This window comes from Geotrypetes seraphini, chromosome 11 (assembly GCF_902459505.1).
Source record: "Geotrypetes seraphini chromosome 11, aGeoSer1.1, whole genome shotgun sequence".
NCBI classification, from domain to species: Eukaryota; Metazoa; Chordata; class Amphibia; order Gymnophiona; family Dermophiidae; genus Geotrypetes; species Geotrypetes seraphini.
Window position 1 is genome coordinate 84,004,550 of NC_047094.1, and position 13,560 is coordinate 84,018,109.

Here is a 13,560-nt window from a genome sequence, read left to right on the forward strand (position 1 = left end):
CCATGACTTCTCACGGTACTACAGGAAATGCTGCGAGTGCTTGCAGCAGCTATTTTAGAAGGCAGCTGCGAGGTACCTCGGTAGGCTGGGGGATGGAGGTGGGGGAGATTAAAGGGTCGTGGCATGGAGAGCCACAGCCACATGCAAGAAGAGTCGCATGTGGCTCGCGAGCCGTAGATTGCCGACCCCTGGCCTAGTGTAATAACTGCAGTACTATTTTTTACACTTAGGGGCTTTTGCTGTTTGAAAGCTAGGAGTTAGTACTTTGCTACAGCAGGTTTACCTCTATCCACATTTTAATTTCTTTCTCCTCAATCCTCTGAATCTATTTCTCCCTCCTGCATCTCTTTCCTATCAACCTGGAGTTCTTTTTCAGCCCACCTCGTGTTTATCTCTATCCTTTCACTCCTATGTGTTTGTCTCTTTTTCTCTCTCCCACACCAGTTTGAAACCACAGCAGGAACAGCTCTGGTTCCTGTTTACGACATCATCCCTTGTTCTGCCTTTGTTAGATAAAAATAAATAAACCCTAAACTTTCTCCTCTTTTGGTGAAGAGGGAAGAGTTCCACTATGAGTAATATTCAGCTCACTTTCTTAAAGACATACTTAGAGAACCACCCTGCACCCTCTCTCCCCCAGTGCCATACCTGCTGCTCACAAGACTGTAGAATTGGGGAGAGGGGCAGGACTGGCATCAAAGGAATATCGTAAAAACATAAGCATCACCTCTAGGGTGTAGCTGCAATGCCGATTTTCAGTCACATAATAGACTCTGCTGGGAAAAATGCATGATGTTTGTAGCTGAAGGCATAGTGAGATAAAATGACTTCCCAAGGTCACTAAGAGTTAGCATCAAGGACACTGTTGGAACCCAGAAGTTACAAGGATGCTTTTCAGTACTGTGACAGTATTCTCACAACTAGCCCGTCCTTTCCAAGGTAGCCAAGATTGCTCCCCACCAGCTTGGTGATCTCGAATGCCACCCGGGGATTCACTTGCTCCTTGTGTGCCACAGTTTGCAAGAAGCAGAGCGTATAACGTACCATGAACAGTTGCAGCAGCAGCTCCAGCAGAAGCAACAAGTATTGGGCCGGTTGTTGTTGGCTGGTTGTACCATTGTTGGAGAGGCATGCCGTGACATCGGAGACTGACTCTCACGCCCTGCAGGTCCCGTGTACTGGAAGAGAGCAGTAAACATATCATATTTAGTAATACCAAGCAGTATTAATCCCAGTCCAAGGACTGCATTTACTAATCGCCTTTATGATGGGTTTCTATATCTCATGCACTTATTGTACAGACATTTGACTGTGCCAATGCTATAATCATACTGGTGTATAAACTAAAAGGCTTCCAATAAAATATCGGTACTGTGACCGGGGCTTTGACTGGATTACTGCTCTATTGACTGAACAGTATTGGCTGCCCACTTACTACTGGATTTGTTTTAAACTTGTGATTATGGTGTTTAAAACGCTAATACCTACCTAAACAACCGCCTCATCCAAACCACCTCTACCATGCATAGAAAAACACACACCCCATTCACTTACCCCCCAATCAAAGAAGTAAAACGGAAAAAACTATACAACGGACTACTGGCCACTCAGGCAGCGAAGATAGACAACCAAGTCTCCAACCTATTGACAACAACCCCAGACTACAAGATGTTCAGAAAGGAAATAAAAACTATACTCTTCAAGAAATCCCTTAATAAAGCTTAATACCATGATAAAGCTTAACCCCCCTCTTACCATCCCCTCCCTAACCCCAAATCCTACTTTTCCCTTTCTTGGAAACCTTCTCTGATCTAACGTTGTAACTCTTCTTCCATAACTCTTTTTGTAATCCGCTTTGAACCGAAAGGTAATGGCGGAATAGAAATCTGTAATGTAATGTAATAATAGGCAGGAACCGCTAGCTACTTGATCAGCTGCTTCATGGCTCTTTGGAGTCTGGTCTTTTGTGAATTCTGGCTTCATTTGGAATCTACCTAACATCTTTCTCTCAGTTATTTAGGAGATCTATTGCAAGAACTCTTTAGAATGGAGTTTAGAGTGGGTCTTACAGACTCAGTTAAAAAAAAAAAAAGGGATTCAAGATCTTCCTTTTTCTTGAAGAACTTGGCTGACTGGATCATGGGGGAAGAGGGTCGTTGAAGCATTAATCTATGGCAGGGCTTCTCAGCCCAGTCCTCGGAACCAGTGGCGTAGTAAGGGTGAGCGGTGCCCGGGGCGGGGATGCCCCTCCCCTGCCTTTTTCCCCGCCTCCCCCACAGCACAAACACCCCTTCCCCTTTCCCCGTACCTTTTTAACTTCTCCGCAAATCGGTGTCAGCTTGCCCCTTTGACGTCACTTCCTAGGGGTGGGTCCCGGAATTGGCATCAGAGAAAGCACCGACGCTGATGCAGGCAGCAACCTTGCACCAGGGAAGTAAAAAAGGTATGGGGGGAAGGCAATGGATGAGTGTGGCAAGGAGAGAAGCGAGGAGGGAGCGCAGAGGAGGAGGAGTGCTGCGCCCTTAGAAAGACAGCGCCCGGGGTGGACTGACCCCTCCCCTTTACTATGCCACTGCTCAGGACACACCCAAAAGTCAAGATTTCAGGATTTCCACAATGAATATGCATGAGAAAAATCTGCATGCACTACCTCCATTGTATGCAAATTCATCACATGCATATTCATTGCGGGTAACCTGAAAACCTGACCGGCAGGGTGTTTCCCGAGGACTGGGTTGAGAAACACTGCTCTAAGGTTATTGGTTTTGCTTTATTGTTGGTTCTACTTCTTTTTTTTCTGCTTGGTGTTTTATGAAGTTTCCAGTTTTAGAATTATATTGTATTGTTTTGATTGCGCTGTGATGCTTTGGTTTTATACTATGAACAACTTTTGCTATGATTGGTTAAAACCAGGGAGGTCAAATGTCGGTCCTCAAGGGCCGCAATGCAGTCGGGTTTTCAGGATTTCCCCAATGAATAAGCATGAGATCTATTTGTGTGCACTGCTTTCAATGTATGCTAATAGATCTCATGCATATTCATTGGGGAAATTTTGAAAACCCGACTGGATTGTGGCCCTCAAGGACCGACATTTGACATCCCTGGGTTAGGCAGTAGAGCAGATGAATAGACTAATTCTCTGGTCTCCTGATCTCCAACGCTTTCCTCTAGGCATCTCCTGTTCCTGCAAGGACCCAGTGGCCAGTCCTCTGATATCTGAATTTACATCTCAGTGCATTGTGCCACTTGCAGTCCCTGCTTTGACAATGATCAAAAATCCTCTGAAAGTTTTTTCTTCATCATAAAGCTTTCTGGACTCTTAGAAAACTTCATTCAGCTGGCCTATTAACATCTAATCAATGTTGGAACTGTAAATCTCAACCGGGAACGCTCCTTCATATGTTATTTGAATATCTTTTACTGCAGAACATTCGGAATGACATTTGGTCTATCATAAAAGTTATTTACTCTTTAGATTTAGATATATCGCCTATCATTGCGATTTATAAGGCATTATCTCCCATGTTAAAATTTCCAGATAATCAACACAAATTGTTTAATATTCTCTCTTTTTTTTTTTTTCCCCCGTGGAAGATTTTTTGAAGCAGTTGCTCTCTTTCCAAAGACGCAGCCACTTGGCGAAACAGGGCCTGTCGGGAATACTGAGTTCATTCTTTGAAAAGTGTGTCTGGTTCCGTATTGGAGCAATGGATATTTATTTCCACTGCTTGTGGGAGATGAATGGAAGATAAGTGCAAGTTTTTACAGTTTTTTGCTGTTTTTTTGCAGTTTAATTTGTGTATTTTAAACTGTATCTTTATGAATCTTTTCCATGGAGTTTTTTGACCTGGGATGTGTTTTGTATGGCAGTTTATAACTGAACATATAGTTTCTTGGTTGTTTCCTTGAAACACTGAGGTCTTTTTCTCCATGTTAGTTACTTGCCTTTCAGCCTGTTTCCTTCCACTATTAGCAGCTTTATTCTGAATATTTGTTGGTTATTTTTTTGGATATTCAGCTTGTATATTTTTTGATAAATTAATATTCTCATTACCATTGCTATGAAGCTGATTTTGACCAACTGGAAGTCATTTGACTTGTTGAATGTTCATTACTGGTGGCAATCTGTTTTACAATACCACAAATATGAGTTAATATTGTCTACAAGACTATATATGCCTAATCAAAAAATTATGATATGGAAACCGGTTGAAGTATATCTTACAAGTCTATCATCTACATCCATCTCTTCTCAAGATTAATATATCAGTCTCTCTTTTGTTATGTATACCTCATTTTGCTACAGTTTCCTAAGCCTCTGAAATATGGTCCTGTTGCTTTTCCTCCTTTTTCTTTTTCTTTCCTCTCCCTCTTATTTTTAACCTCTTTTCCTTTTAGTTTAGGATAGCTATCTCAAGTACTCTGTGAAGTAGAATGTCGGGTACTGTTAATTGTTAAGATGTTTATTTGCTCTTCACGGCAGCATGGTTCTTGTTTTTTGTTATTTGAAAATCAATAAAATTTCTTGGGGGGAAAAAAATCCTCAAGTGGCTTCAAATCTCCCTCCTTAAACGGAGCCACTTGGCAGTTCTGATAAAGTCACAAAGATTTCCATCTCACCCAAGTGGAATGAAAAAGCTGATTTAGCATGACAGCATGCAAGGAGAAGATACCATCCTACTTTTCTGAGAGACATAAGAACTGATTCTCTTTGCATGCAGTAGGACTGAAGCAGCGCTGGCTCAGCCTCTTTGGCTGGGAATCCAGGTCAGTCTTTTTGCTAGCTTCACTGGACAGCGGTGTGAGTTTTAGGAATACAAATCTTTTTCTTATAGATGCTGTCCTCCCTAGGACCAGATTATATAAGCAAAGCTCAGCACTCTCTCCTGTAAAATGAAATTACTTTTTGGTTTTCCCTTCCTTGTACTGATCAGAGTCTCCTTTTCTTCTCAAATATTAATTAAAGGAAGGAAATGCCATGCTTTTCAGACTAACTGTACCCAAAAGAGCTTTAAGGACAGAAAGAATGAAATTAAGTCTTTGTCCAAAGTACTTTTCATAATCACTGTATCCCACAAATATTCCCATATATTCCACCTTTCATACACATTGGCTCCTGAAATGGTGCCTCTCTCTCGCTGCTCTTTCTCTCCTGGGCCTCCTTTGCCAACTTGCAGATTTCAGATCTGAGCAGCAGGGCTAACATAGAAACATGATGGCAGATAAAGGCCAAATGGCCCATCCATAGCATCCACTGTCTCCTCTTCTCCCTGAGAGATCCCATGTGCCTGTCCCATGCTTTATTGAATTCACAGTCTTTGTCTCCACCACCTCTACCGGGAGACTACTCCATGCATCTTCCACCCTTTCTGTAAACAAGTATTTCCTTAGATTACTCTTGAGCTTATCACCTCTTAACTTTATTCTATACCATCTCATTCCGGAGCTTCCTTTCAAATGAAAAAGATCTGCCTCATGTGCATTTATGCCACATAGGTATTTAAATATCTCTATCATATCTCCCCTCTCCCATCTTTCCTGGATAAATTGTAACACTTCCCTACACTATATCCTTTCCTTCTGTACCAGTACATCTTGTTTTGATTCCGTATTCTCCTTCCCGCTCCTTACAATCCAAGGACAAAAATCTACTTACCACTCCATCCCTACGAATTATAAATACTAACCATACCACACTCTTCTCTGTCACTGCTCCCCAAATGTGGAACCTACTACCAGCTCAGGTAAGAAAAGAAAAGAACCTCGAAAAATTTAAATCAAAACTAAAAAGTTTCTTGTATAGAGATGCCTTTAATTAATTTGCCTTTTTAGCTGAGTTACTATTTCCATTTGAAGTAGGCAAGTACTGATCTAATATAATATAACTCCTATTGTTTTATCTTTACTTGTTCTCTTTCCTATATCAAATTGTAGTTCTTCCCCAATTTCCCTATGAAATGCACATTTGCCTATCCATATATTGTATGTCTCCCTCTTTTAAAAAAAAATTTTTTTTTTGTTCATCGCTTTCTAATCTTTGAAAAAAGTGATTTAATCAAATACAAAACAAACTTGAAACTTTGTTTTATAGTTATAGTTCCTTCCCTTGTAAAACCGCATAGATTTTACTCCTTTGTATATATTTATGGTCTATCAACTAAACTAAACTATACATGTTGAGATCTTTAAGTCTGTCCCCATACGCCTTAAGATGAAGACCACCTACCATTTTAGTAGCCTTCCTCTGGACAGACTCCAAGGTTTGCTAAATTTACATGAGATGAGTTGCTGTTGAGAGGCATGAAAGAGGCATAAATATGCACATATGCCAGGAAAAGCAACACCGTAAGCAGTGTGTCAGTCATAGGCATGCTAGAGCTATTGGATATAGGGAAGGAAGGGGAGCTGCAACGTCGGCTTTCAACAAGTGCGCATAAGGCGGGTTGGAATGTATTTTTTAATTTGAGTGTATTTTTTTAATATAATTGGGTGGGGGGGGTGATATATCTATGTGTCATAAATTATAATTGTAAATGTATTTAAGTGCTTTTATAGAGTTATATGATTGTATTATATCCTGCACTTAATCATGGCTTTAAAATGAATAAAGAAATTTAAAAAAAAAACACCCCCCAAAAGACTATAATTTTTTATTTTTTTTCATGACTCATTGTCAAAACACAAACCAGAGATGCACTTTTCACAGTACCGGCAACCCTCAGAACAGTTGCTGATTTTCCTCACTAATAGCCGAAGCTGCGCTTGGAGAATCGACCAGAGTGCTCATTTAAATATTGATAAGCCCATTTGCATGGTAGAATCAGCGACTGCTAGGAAGCTCAGAAAAGACCACGGTAAGCTGTTTTGATAATCCGTTAAAATACATGCACGCTAAACCGGCTGGAACCAGTTTAGCTGCTGCACTAAAGGCAACCCTTAAGTTTTGAGAATCTGGCCCTAAGACCTATAGTAAACAGACTATTAAGAACAGGCTGCAAGCTACATCAATGTCCATCTTTTCTATATAAGAACATAAGAATAGCCTTACTGGGTCAGACCAATGGTCCATCAAGCCTGTTCTCATGGTGGCCAATCCAGATCACTAATACTTGGCCAAAACCCAAGGAGTAGCAATGTTCCATGCTACCGATCCAGGGCAAGTAGTGGCTTCCCCCATGTCTTTCTCAATAACAGACTATGGACTTTTCCTCCATGAACTTATCCAAATCTTTCTTAACTATTCTTAACCAGAGCTTAACTATTCTCTGAGTGAAATTTTTTTTCCTCCTATTGGTCTTAAAAGTTTTTCCCTGTAACTTCATTGAGTGTCCCCTACTCTTTGTAATTTTTGATGGAGTGAAAAATCGATCCACTTATACCCGTTCTACTCTGTAGACTTCAATCATATCTCCCCTCAGCTGTCTCTTTTCCAAGCTGAAGAGCCCTAACCCTTTTAGTCTTTCCTCATAGAGAGGAGTTCCATTCCCTTTATCATCTTGGTTGCTCTTCTTTGAATCTTTTCTAGCGCTACTATATCTTTCTTGAGATAAGGAGACCAGAATTGAACGCAATACTCCACAAGATGGAGTGATACAGGGGCATCCCTTTTTTTAATAATTCCTTAGCATCCTGTTTGCTTTTTGGTCCCCGCTGCACATTCGGTGGAAGGTTTCATCAGATTGTCTACAATGATACCCAATTAGTTAACCCACATGATAAACACTACTCTAGCACAAGGCTGGTTTTCAGAAGCATTTGATGAAATCTTGCTCATCCCTATCCCAACAGGAGCAGATTTAGACCCATCTCAAATGACTAGCTACAGACCAATTGCAAGCATACCTTTCACAACTAAATTGATAGAATTCATAATTGCAACCCAGTTAAAGGAGTACACTGCTTGTGTACCTTCCCAGCCAAATCTCAATTCTGAACTACATATTCATAACTAAGATGGGATAGCCCAAAAAGCAAGTTAACACACCTGAAAATAATGCTAACAGCATACCTAAATTCTCAAATTACAGACATACACATGAACAATCAAAAAATTAGAACATAGCTACTTTGTTTAAACAAAATGTTACCCTCATTACTTTGCTCTGATCGCTGTACCCTTCGTGACTATTACATAAATGTATGTATACTATATTTTGTTGTAACTGCACAAATGGATGTATACCAGGTTTGTATTTTTTGATGCATTGAATAATGATAAAAACCACCTCGAATTTCATTTAGGAGGATTTGGTGGGATATAAAATTGTAAATAACATAACATGTTTTAGGCATCCAAAATGATCTGCAGAGAAGGAATTCTACCAATAAACCCATACATTTGGAGGGGAATAATCAAAACAAATATCTAAGTTGAATATGGTCATATGGTACTAGACACCCAGAGTCGGTAGTGGGGAAATGCCCATTCTAAAAAGATACATGTAGAATTTTTTTCCCCCAAAAATCGCCTATCTGGACGTCCAGGCTATTGTTCATCTAGACTGCCAATACATCTATCTTTATACCACATTTTTGACCAAAATTTTGTCCAAATTCCAAATGCCCGGAACAAGACCATTTGGGCGTGTGAGGGGGTCATTCTTGTAATGAACTGGCCACCCAGACATGGCAACAGAGTAATGGGGCACCTTACAGGGCACTGTTGTGAACTTCACAAAAAGGGTGCCACATAAACATCTCACCAGAACTCCCTTATATAGGTTATGGTGAGTCCCCAAAAACCCATTATACCCATCTGTCAACAACCCCAATAGCCCTTATGGTTTCAGGCAGTAGAGTAGTGTTTGGGTGGTTTTGGTGGGCGCACATGTGCCACCATAAATGTAGTGGTTGGAGTGGTTTATGGGCCTGGGTCCTCCTCTTTATGGTTTACTAGCCCACTTCCCAGGCTATTTAAGACAACTCTGTGCAGCTCTACTAGGCTTTCCTATACCAGATGCTGATGTTCTGGAGACAGGTATGTGCATTTTTATTCCGCTCTTTGTGGAGGTGTGAATGGGTCAGTGTTCACTGGGGGAGTTTCTAGGGGTCTTTTCCTTGTCTCTACAGTGGTTATCTAGTCACTTTGGATACCTTTTGGCACTTATACCTATTTTTACATCATCTAACTCACAACGTTTAAGTTGTCCAGGATGTCTAGTAAAACCTTCGATTATCCCTGCAGGATGACTAAGTCTAGGTCGGCCCACATTCCGCCCTAACCACTCCTCCAGATACACTCCTTTTAGCTCTGGGCGCACAGCAGGATTCAAAGGCCTAAAAAATCCCTGGACACATCCAGAAAATCGGTTTGATTCGGCACTTGGACAACCTGTCTTTTAGTTCGTCCAAGTGCCGACATGGGTGGGTTTTTAGACGTATTTAAGTTTTGATTATGAGACCCCTAGTACATAAACCCATACATATAGTACACATTTACATTTCGTAAGTTAATTAGCAATCTAGAATTTTAAAAGTACAGCTTAAAGAAAAAATACTGCACATATGAATTTATCATTAGAATTCCATTCCATTACAAGCCCTTCACTGCTGATGAAGACCTCATGTTCTTAGTTACTGAGGTATGAAACGGACCTTACTGTACAAGCCACATCCCTGGACAGGTTTAAATGAAGCTGGAAGCTACCTGCAGTCTGTCTGGTTTTCTGTTGCTCTTCCTGTAATGCTGCCATAATCAAACACTGCAGCATGCCTGAACTTAGCTGTGGGCCCTTTGCTTTACTGCCAGGGATGGTTTCTCCTCCTCCTCCTCGCTGGACTGCATCCCACATTCTCCCAGTCTACATGTCAGAAATCTGTGAAAGGTCACATCTTCCTGTCAGGGTGACAGTATTCCATTCAGGTGGAACAGGGAGGGACAGAAGGTACTCAGTGTGTGCATGTCAGCGAGCAGATGCAATTGCTTGCTGCCACTCACCAAATCCTCTTTGAGCTGAAGAATGGATGTGCTGTTGGTTCAATTGTATCTCTCCAACTGTTACTCCTCTTCTTCCTTGAGGGTGACCTGAACAACATAGCTCTCTTTGAGAAAAAGGGGAGCAGTCATAGAAAACTCTGTTTTCTAACCTTGAGATTCACTTCCATTCTACACTTAAAAAGTTTCAGTATCTTCCTTTTCCTCAGATAACAGAGAGAGAGAGAGAGAAAATGAGTGTGTGCATGCTCGTGTGTGTAGGAGAGTGTGTGTGTGTGTGAGTGGAGTGAGAACAAATATACTGTGTTCCTACTGACATACAAGAATGAAGAAATACCCTTCACCTCTAATGCTTCCACTGGTCCATTCTTCATGCTACCTTGATATCATTTTCAATTCTAGTCTATCCTTTTAGACCCAAATCTCAAATATTTTCAAACTTGGCTATCTGAGTTTACATTGAGTTTTGGTCACTTTGTGACTTCCTAGACTTTTGTTGCATACCCTTCTTTGTGCCTTTATGATTTCTCAACTGGACTATTGTAATTTGGTCTATGCAGGTGTCTCTTCTTTCCAAACTAAAAGTCTTCAGACACTTCAAAATTCTACTGTCCATCTTTTATATATTTTATAATGCTCCCCCATACCTTTTTTCCTTGGCCATCCCATATACTTATCTGTGTTTTAGATCTACGGACACTCATTGTCTTGTGCTTCCAGGCCCCAAGCATGTCAGATCTGAATCTATCCACAACTCAGCCTTCCACTTTCTGGCACTGTCTGGAATGATATTTCTAGACCACATCACAATGAGGAGTCTAGCCTTCAGCAGTTGACTTGTGGGGTCATAGACCCTTGCTTAGTAAGCCTGTTTGTGGTTGATTCTCTTGTCTATCTTGTGGTTTATGTGCAATATGGTATTTCCTATCAATTACTGGAGCTCCTTTCCAATTATTTCCATTCTTGTTTTGAGATGCTGTAGGAGGACTAGAGAGCATGCGACTACGACTAGGGGGCAATGAAGCTATTAAGTAGTAGTTTTAAAACAAACCGGAGAAAATATGTCTTCATTCAACGTGCAATTAAACTCTGGAATTCATTGCTGGAGAATGTGGTGAAAGCAGTTAGCTTAGCAGGGTTTAAAAGGGGTTGGATAATTTCCTAACAAAGAAGTCAATAAGCCATTATTAAGATGGCTTTGGAAAATCCACTGCTTATTTATAGGATAAGTAGTATACAATCTATTTTTCTTCTTGGGATCTTGTCAGGTACTTGTGACCTGAGTTGTCCATTGTTGGTATAGCATGAAATGATTAATTTTGAAGGATATAAAAATTATAAAAGTATGGCTTGAACTCTGGATTATAAAATGTATTTCTTACTCCACTCTGAATCTGGCTCTCTTCTGCCTTCATAATATTGAAAGCCTACAACAAAATGAAATCAAGTACCCAATCAGTGGATAACAAAGGAAGGCCAGGTTAGATGAAGCAGTGTGATCCCATGAACAATATCCAGTCTCCATGAACAATATCTAGCAATCAGAGGTTGGGATGAGACAAAAGAGACATCAGCCACCAGACACTCCAGATAATGACCCTATTAATCTTGTCAGAACTTAGTATCTTCTCGGCCAGAAAACATGTGACCAGTCAAACCAGAAGAAACTAGCCTAGAAATAAATCCGTTTTGAACTATTCCAGAATTATGATTGGACTACGTGACCCCAGCTCATAAAAGCCCATAAAAGGTAAAGATTCATCTAAGCTCTTCCTCTTTTTTCTTTGGACCTTCCCCTGCCTCCAGACTTGCTCATCTTACTGGACATTGCATCTGCACACAAGAGAAGACTCTCTCCATGTTCCATGTCCAACACTCTGTAAATAAAGAACTTCTCTTCTAGCAAGGTCCATCACCTCAAGCCACCTCTGCAGATATAAGACCTCCCTTACCCTTCTAACCAGAAGTGACAATACAAAGAAAGAATACCGCTGGGCCTTAAGTAGAGTGAGTTTCATTTAATCCATCTTAATTAATCATTCAATCTTGTGGCATGTTCTCCATGTGTAAAGATCCCTAAATTGAGAACTATAATTACTGCATTGCCTACATAATATTGTAACTAAACTTGCTCTATAAAAATAAGATTTTAGTTCTTCCTTAAAGTTTCTAAGTATGTGTCCTTAAATATTATACAGTGCAGGTAATGCTATTCCCCAACTTAACATCTATTTACATTATATTTATTTTTTATTTATTCTTTTATAGATATACATAATCAAGTGTATATATATATATATATATATAAGGAAAAAGAGAGACATTACACATCAATTACACAGAAATTAAAACAAAACCAAATAATGCTCAATATAAAATTACCAGTCTCTCAATAAAGCCCACAATATGGGAGAAGCAATTCACAATCTATCATGGGATCTGATATATAACAAGGAAACACAAAAAATCATTAGTGTAGTGTTACATCTTCTACATTATTAAATGACCTACGTCACTGTGGAGGCACTGGAAGGAATTAATCCTTTCCCCTCTAGGAAAAACCATAACTGAGAGGGATCAAAGAAAATGTATGAATGTTGATCCAAAAGGATCAAACATTTACAAGGATATCTAAGCTGAAATTTAGCCCCCAAAGAGAGTGCGGATTGTCTCAATTGTAGGAACCCTTTCCTTCTGGTCTGAGTTAACTTTGAAACATCTGGGAACATGGAGATCTTAGAGTCCATAAAGGTCACTTCTTTAAGCCTAAAAAACAGCCTAAGAAGTGCCTCTTTGTCTTGTTGAAAGACAAAGGTTACCAGAAGTGTGGAGTGTGAAATGACTTCATCCTCTGAGGTTTCCAATATTCTTGTTAAGTCCATTGGACTGGATAAATCAGGTGAAATCTCAGGTTGAGAAGCCTTCTTAGATACAGGAAGGTATATTTTCATTATATTTCACGTTATATTGGACACAGGATATTGGGCTTGATGGACCTTCAATCTGTTCCAGTATGGAAACTCTTATGTTCTTATTAGGACTTCCAGAGACAGAGAGATCTTCACTGGTAAGCTTTTGCTAGGATATTGATTGCAGACTTGGGGGAAGGGAGACCTAAAGCTAAATAGGGACTATATTTTATTTTATTTAAAATACTCTGCTCACTTAGCAAGGGAGTTTAAGGGATAGTATTTTCTTAGCATAGGAAGTTTCTGTTTGAGTTGATAGGCTAGCATTTCAAGGGGCGGTTTTAAAACTGCTATAGTATCAGTATAAAGCTCACCTAATAGACACAGGCAGTCTCAGTTTAGATTTTAAATCCCTCCCTCCCATCACAACTCCCGCCCATTCCTGGCCTGATCTCTGATTTATAGGCCCTTGAACCAAGTAGAAGGCTAAAAAAGTAATTCGATCAACTCTATTAGCAAGTGATTAGCTCTTAAGAAATAGTCTACTAAATCCAAGCTAAGTATTACCATTGCCTAACATATAACTAGCATTCTTAGGGGACTTTAGTGTACATATTCCAATTCCCATAGCAACTTAACAAAGAAATTACCAATATTAAGATGCAGACAGCAGTCCAGCAGTGAGATGGTGGCTATGCAGTCTTTTGTATGTGCTTG

The 13,560-nt window shown here is 40.0% G+C and overlaps 1 protein-coding gene across 1 annotated transcript in view; it reads right to left on the reverse strand.

Annotated features, from left to right (window-relative positions):
• Positions 1–13,560, reverse strand: part of RGS19 (regulator of G protein signaling 19) — a 116,821-nt gene that overhangs the window by 12,062 nt on the left and 91,199 nt on the right. Inside the window, exon 2 of the mRNA XM_033962721.1 lies at positions 1,045–1,178. Within this exon, the coding sequence (XP_033818612.1) occupies positions 1,045–1,178 (134 nt within the window). The remainder of the gene's footprint in view (positions 1–1,044; positions 1,179–13,560) is intronic.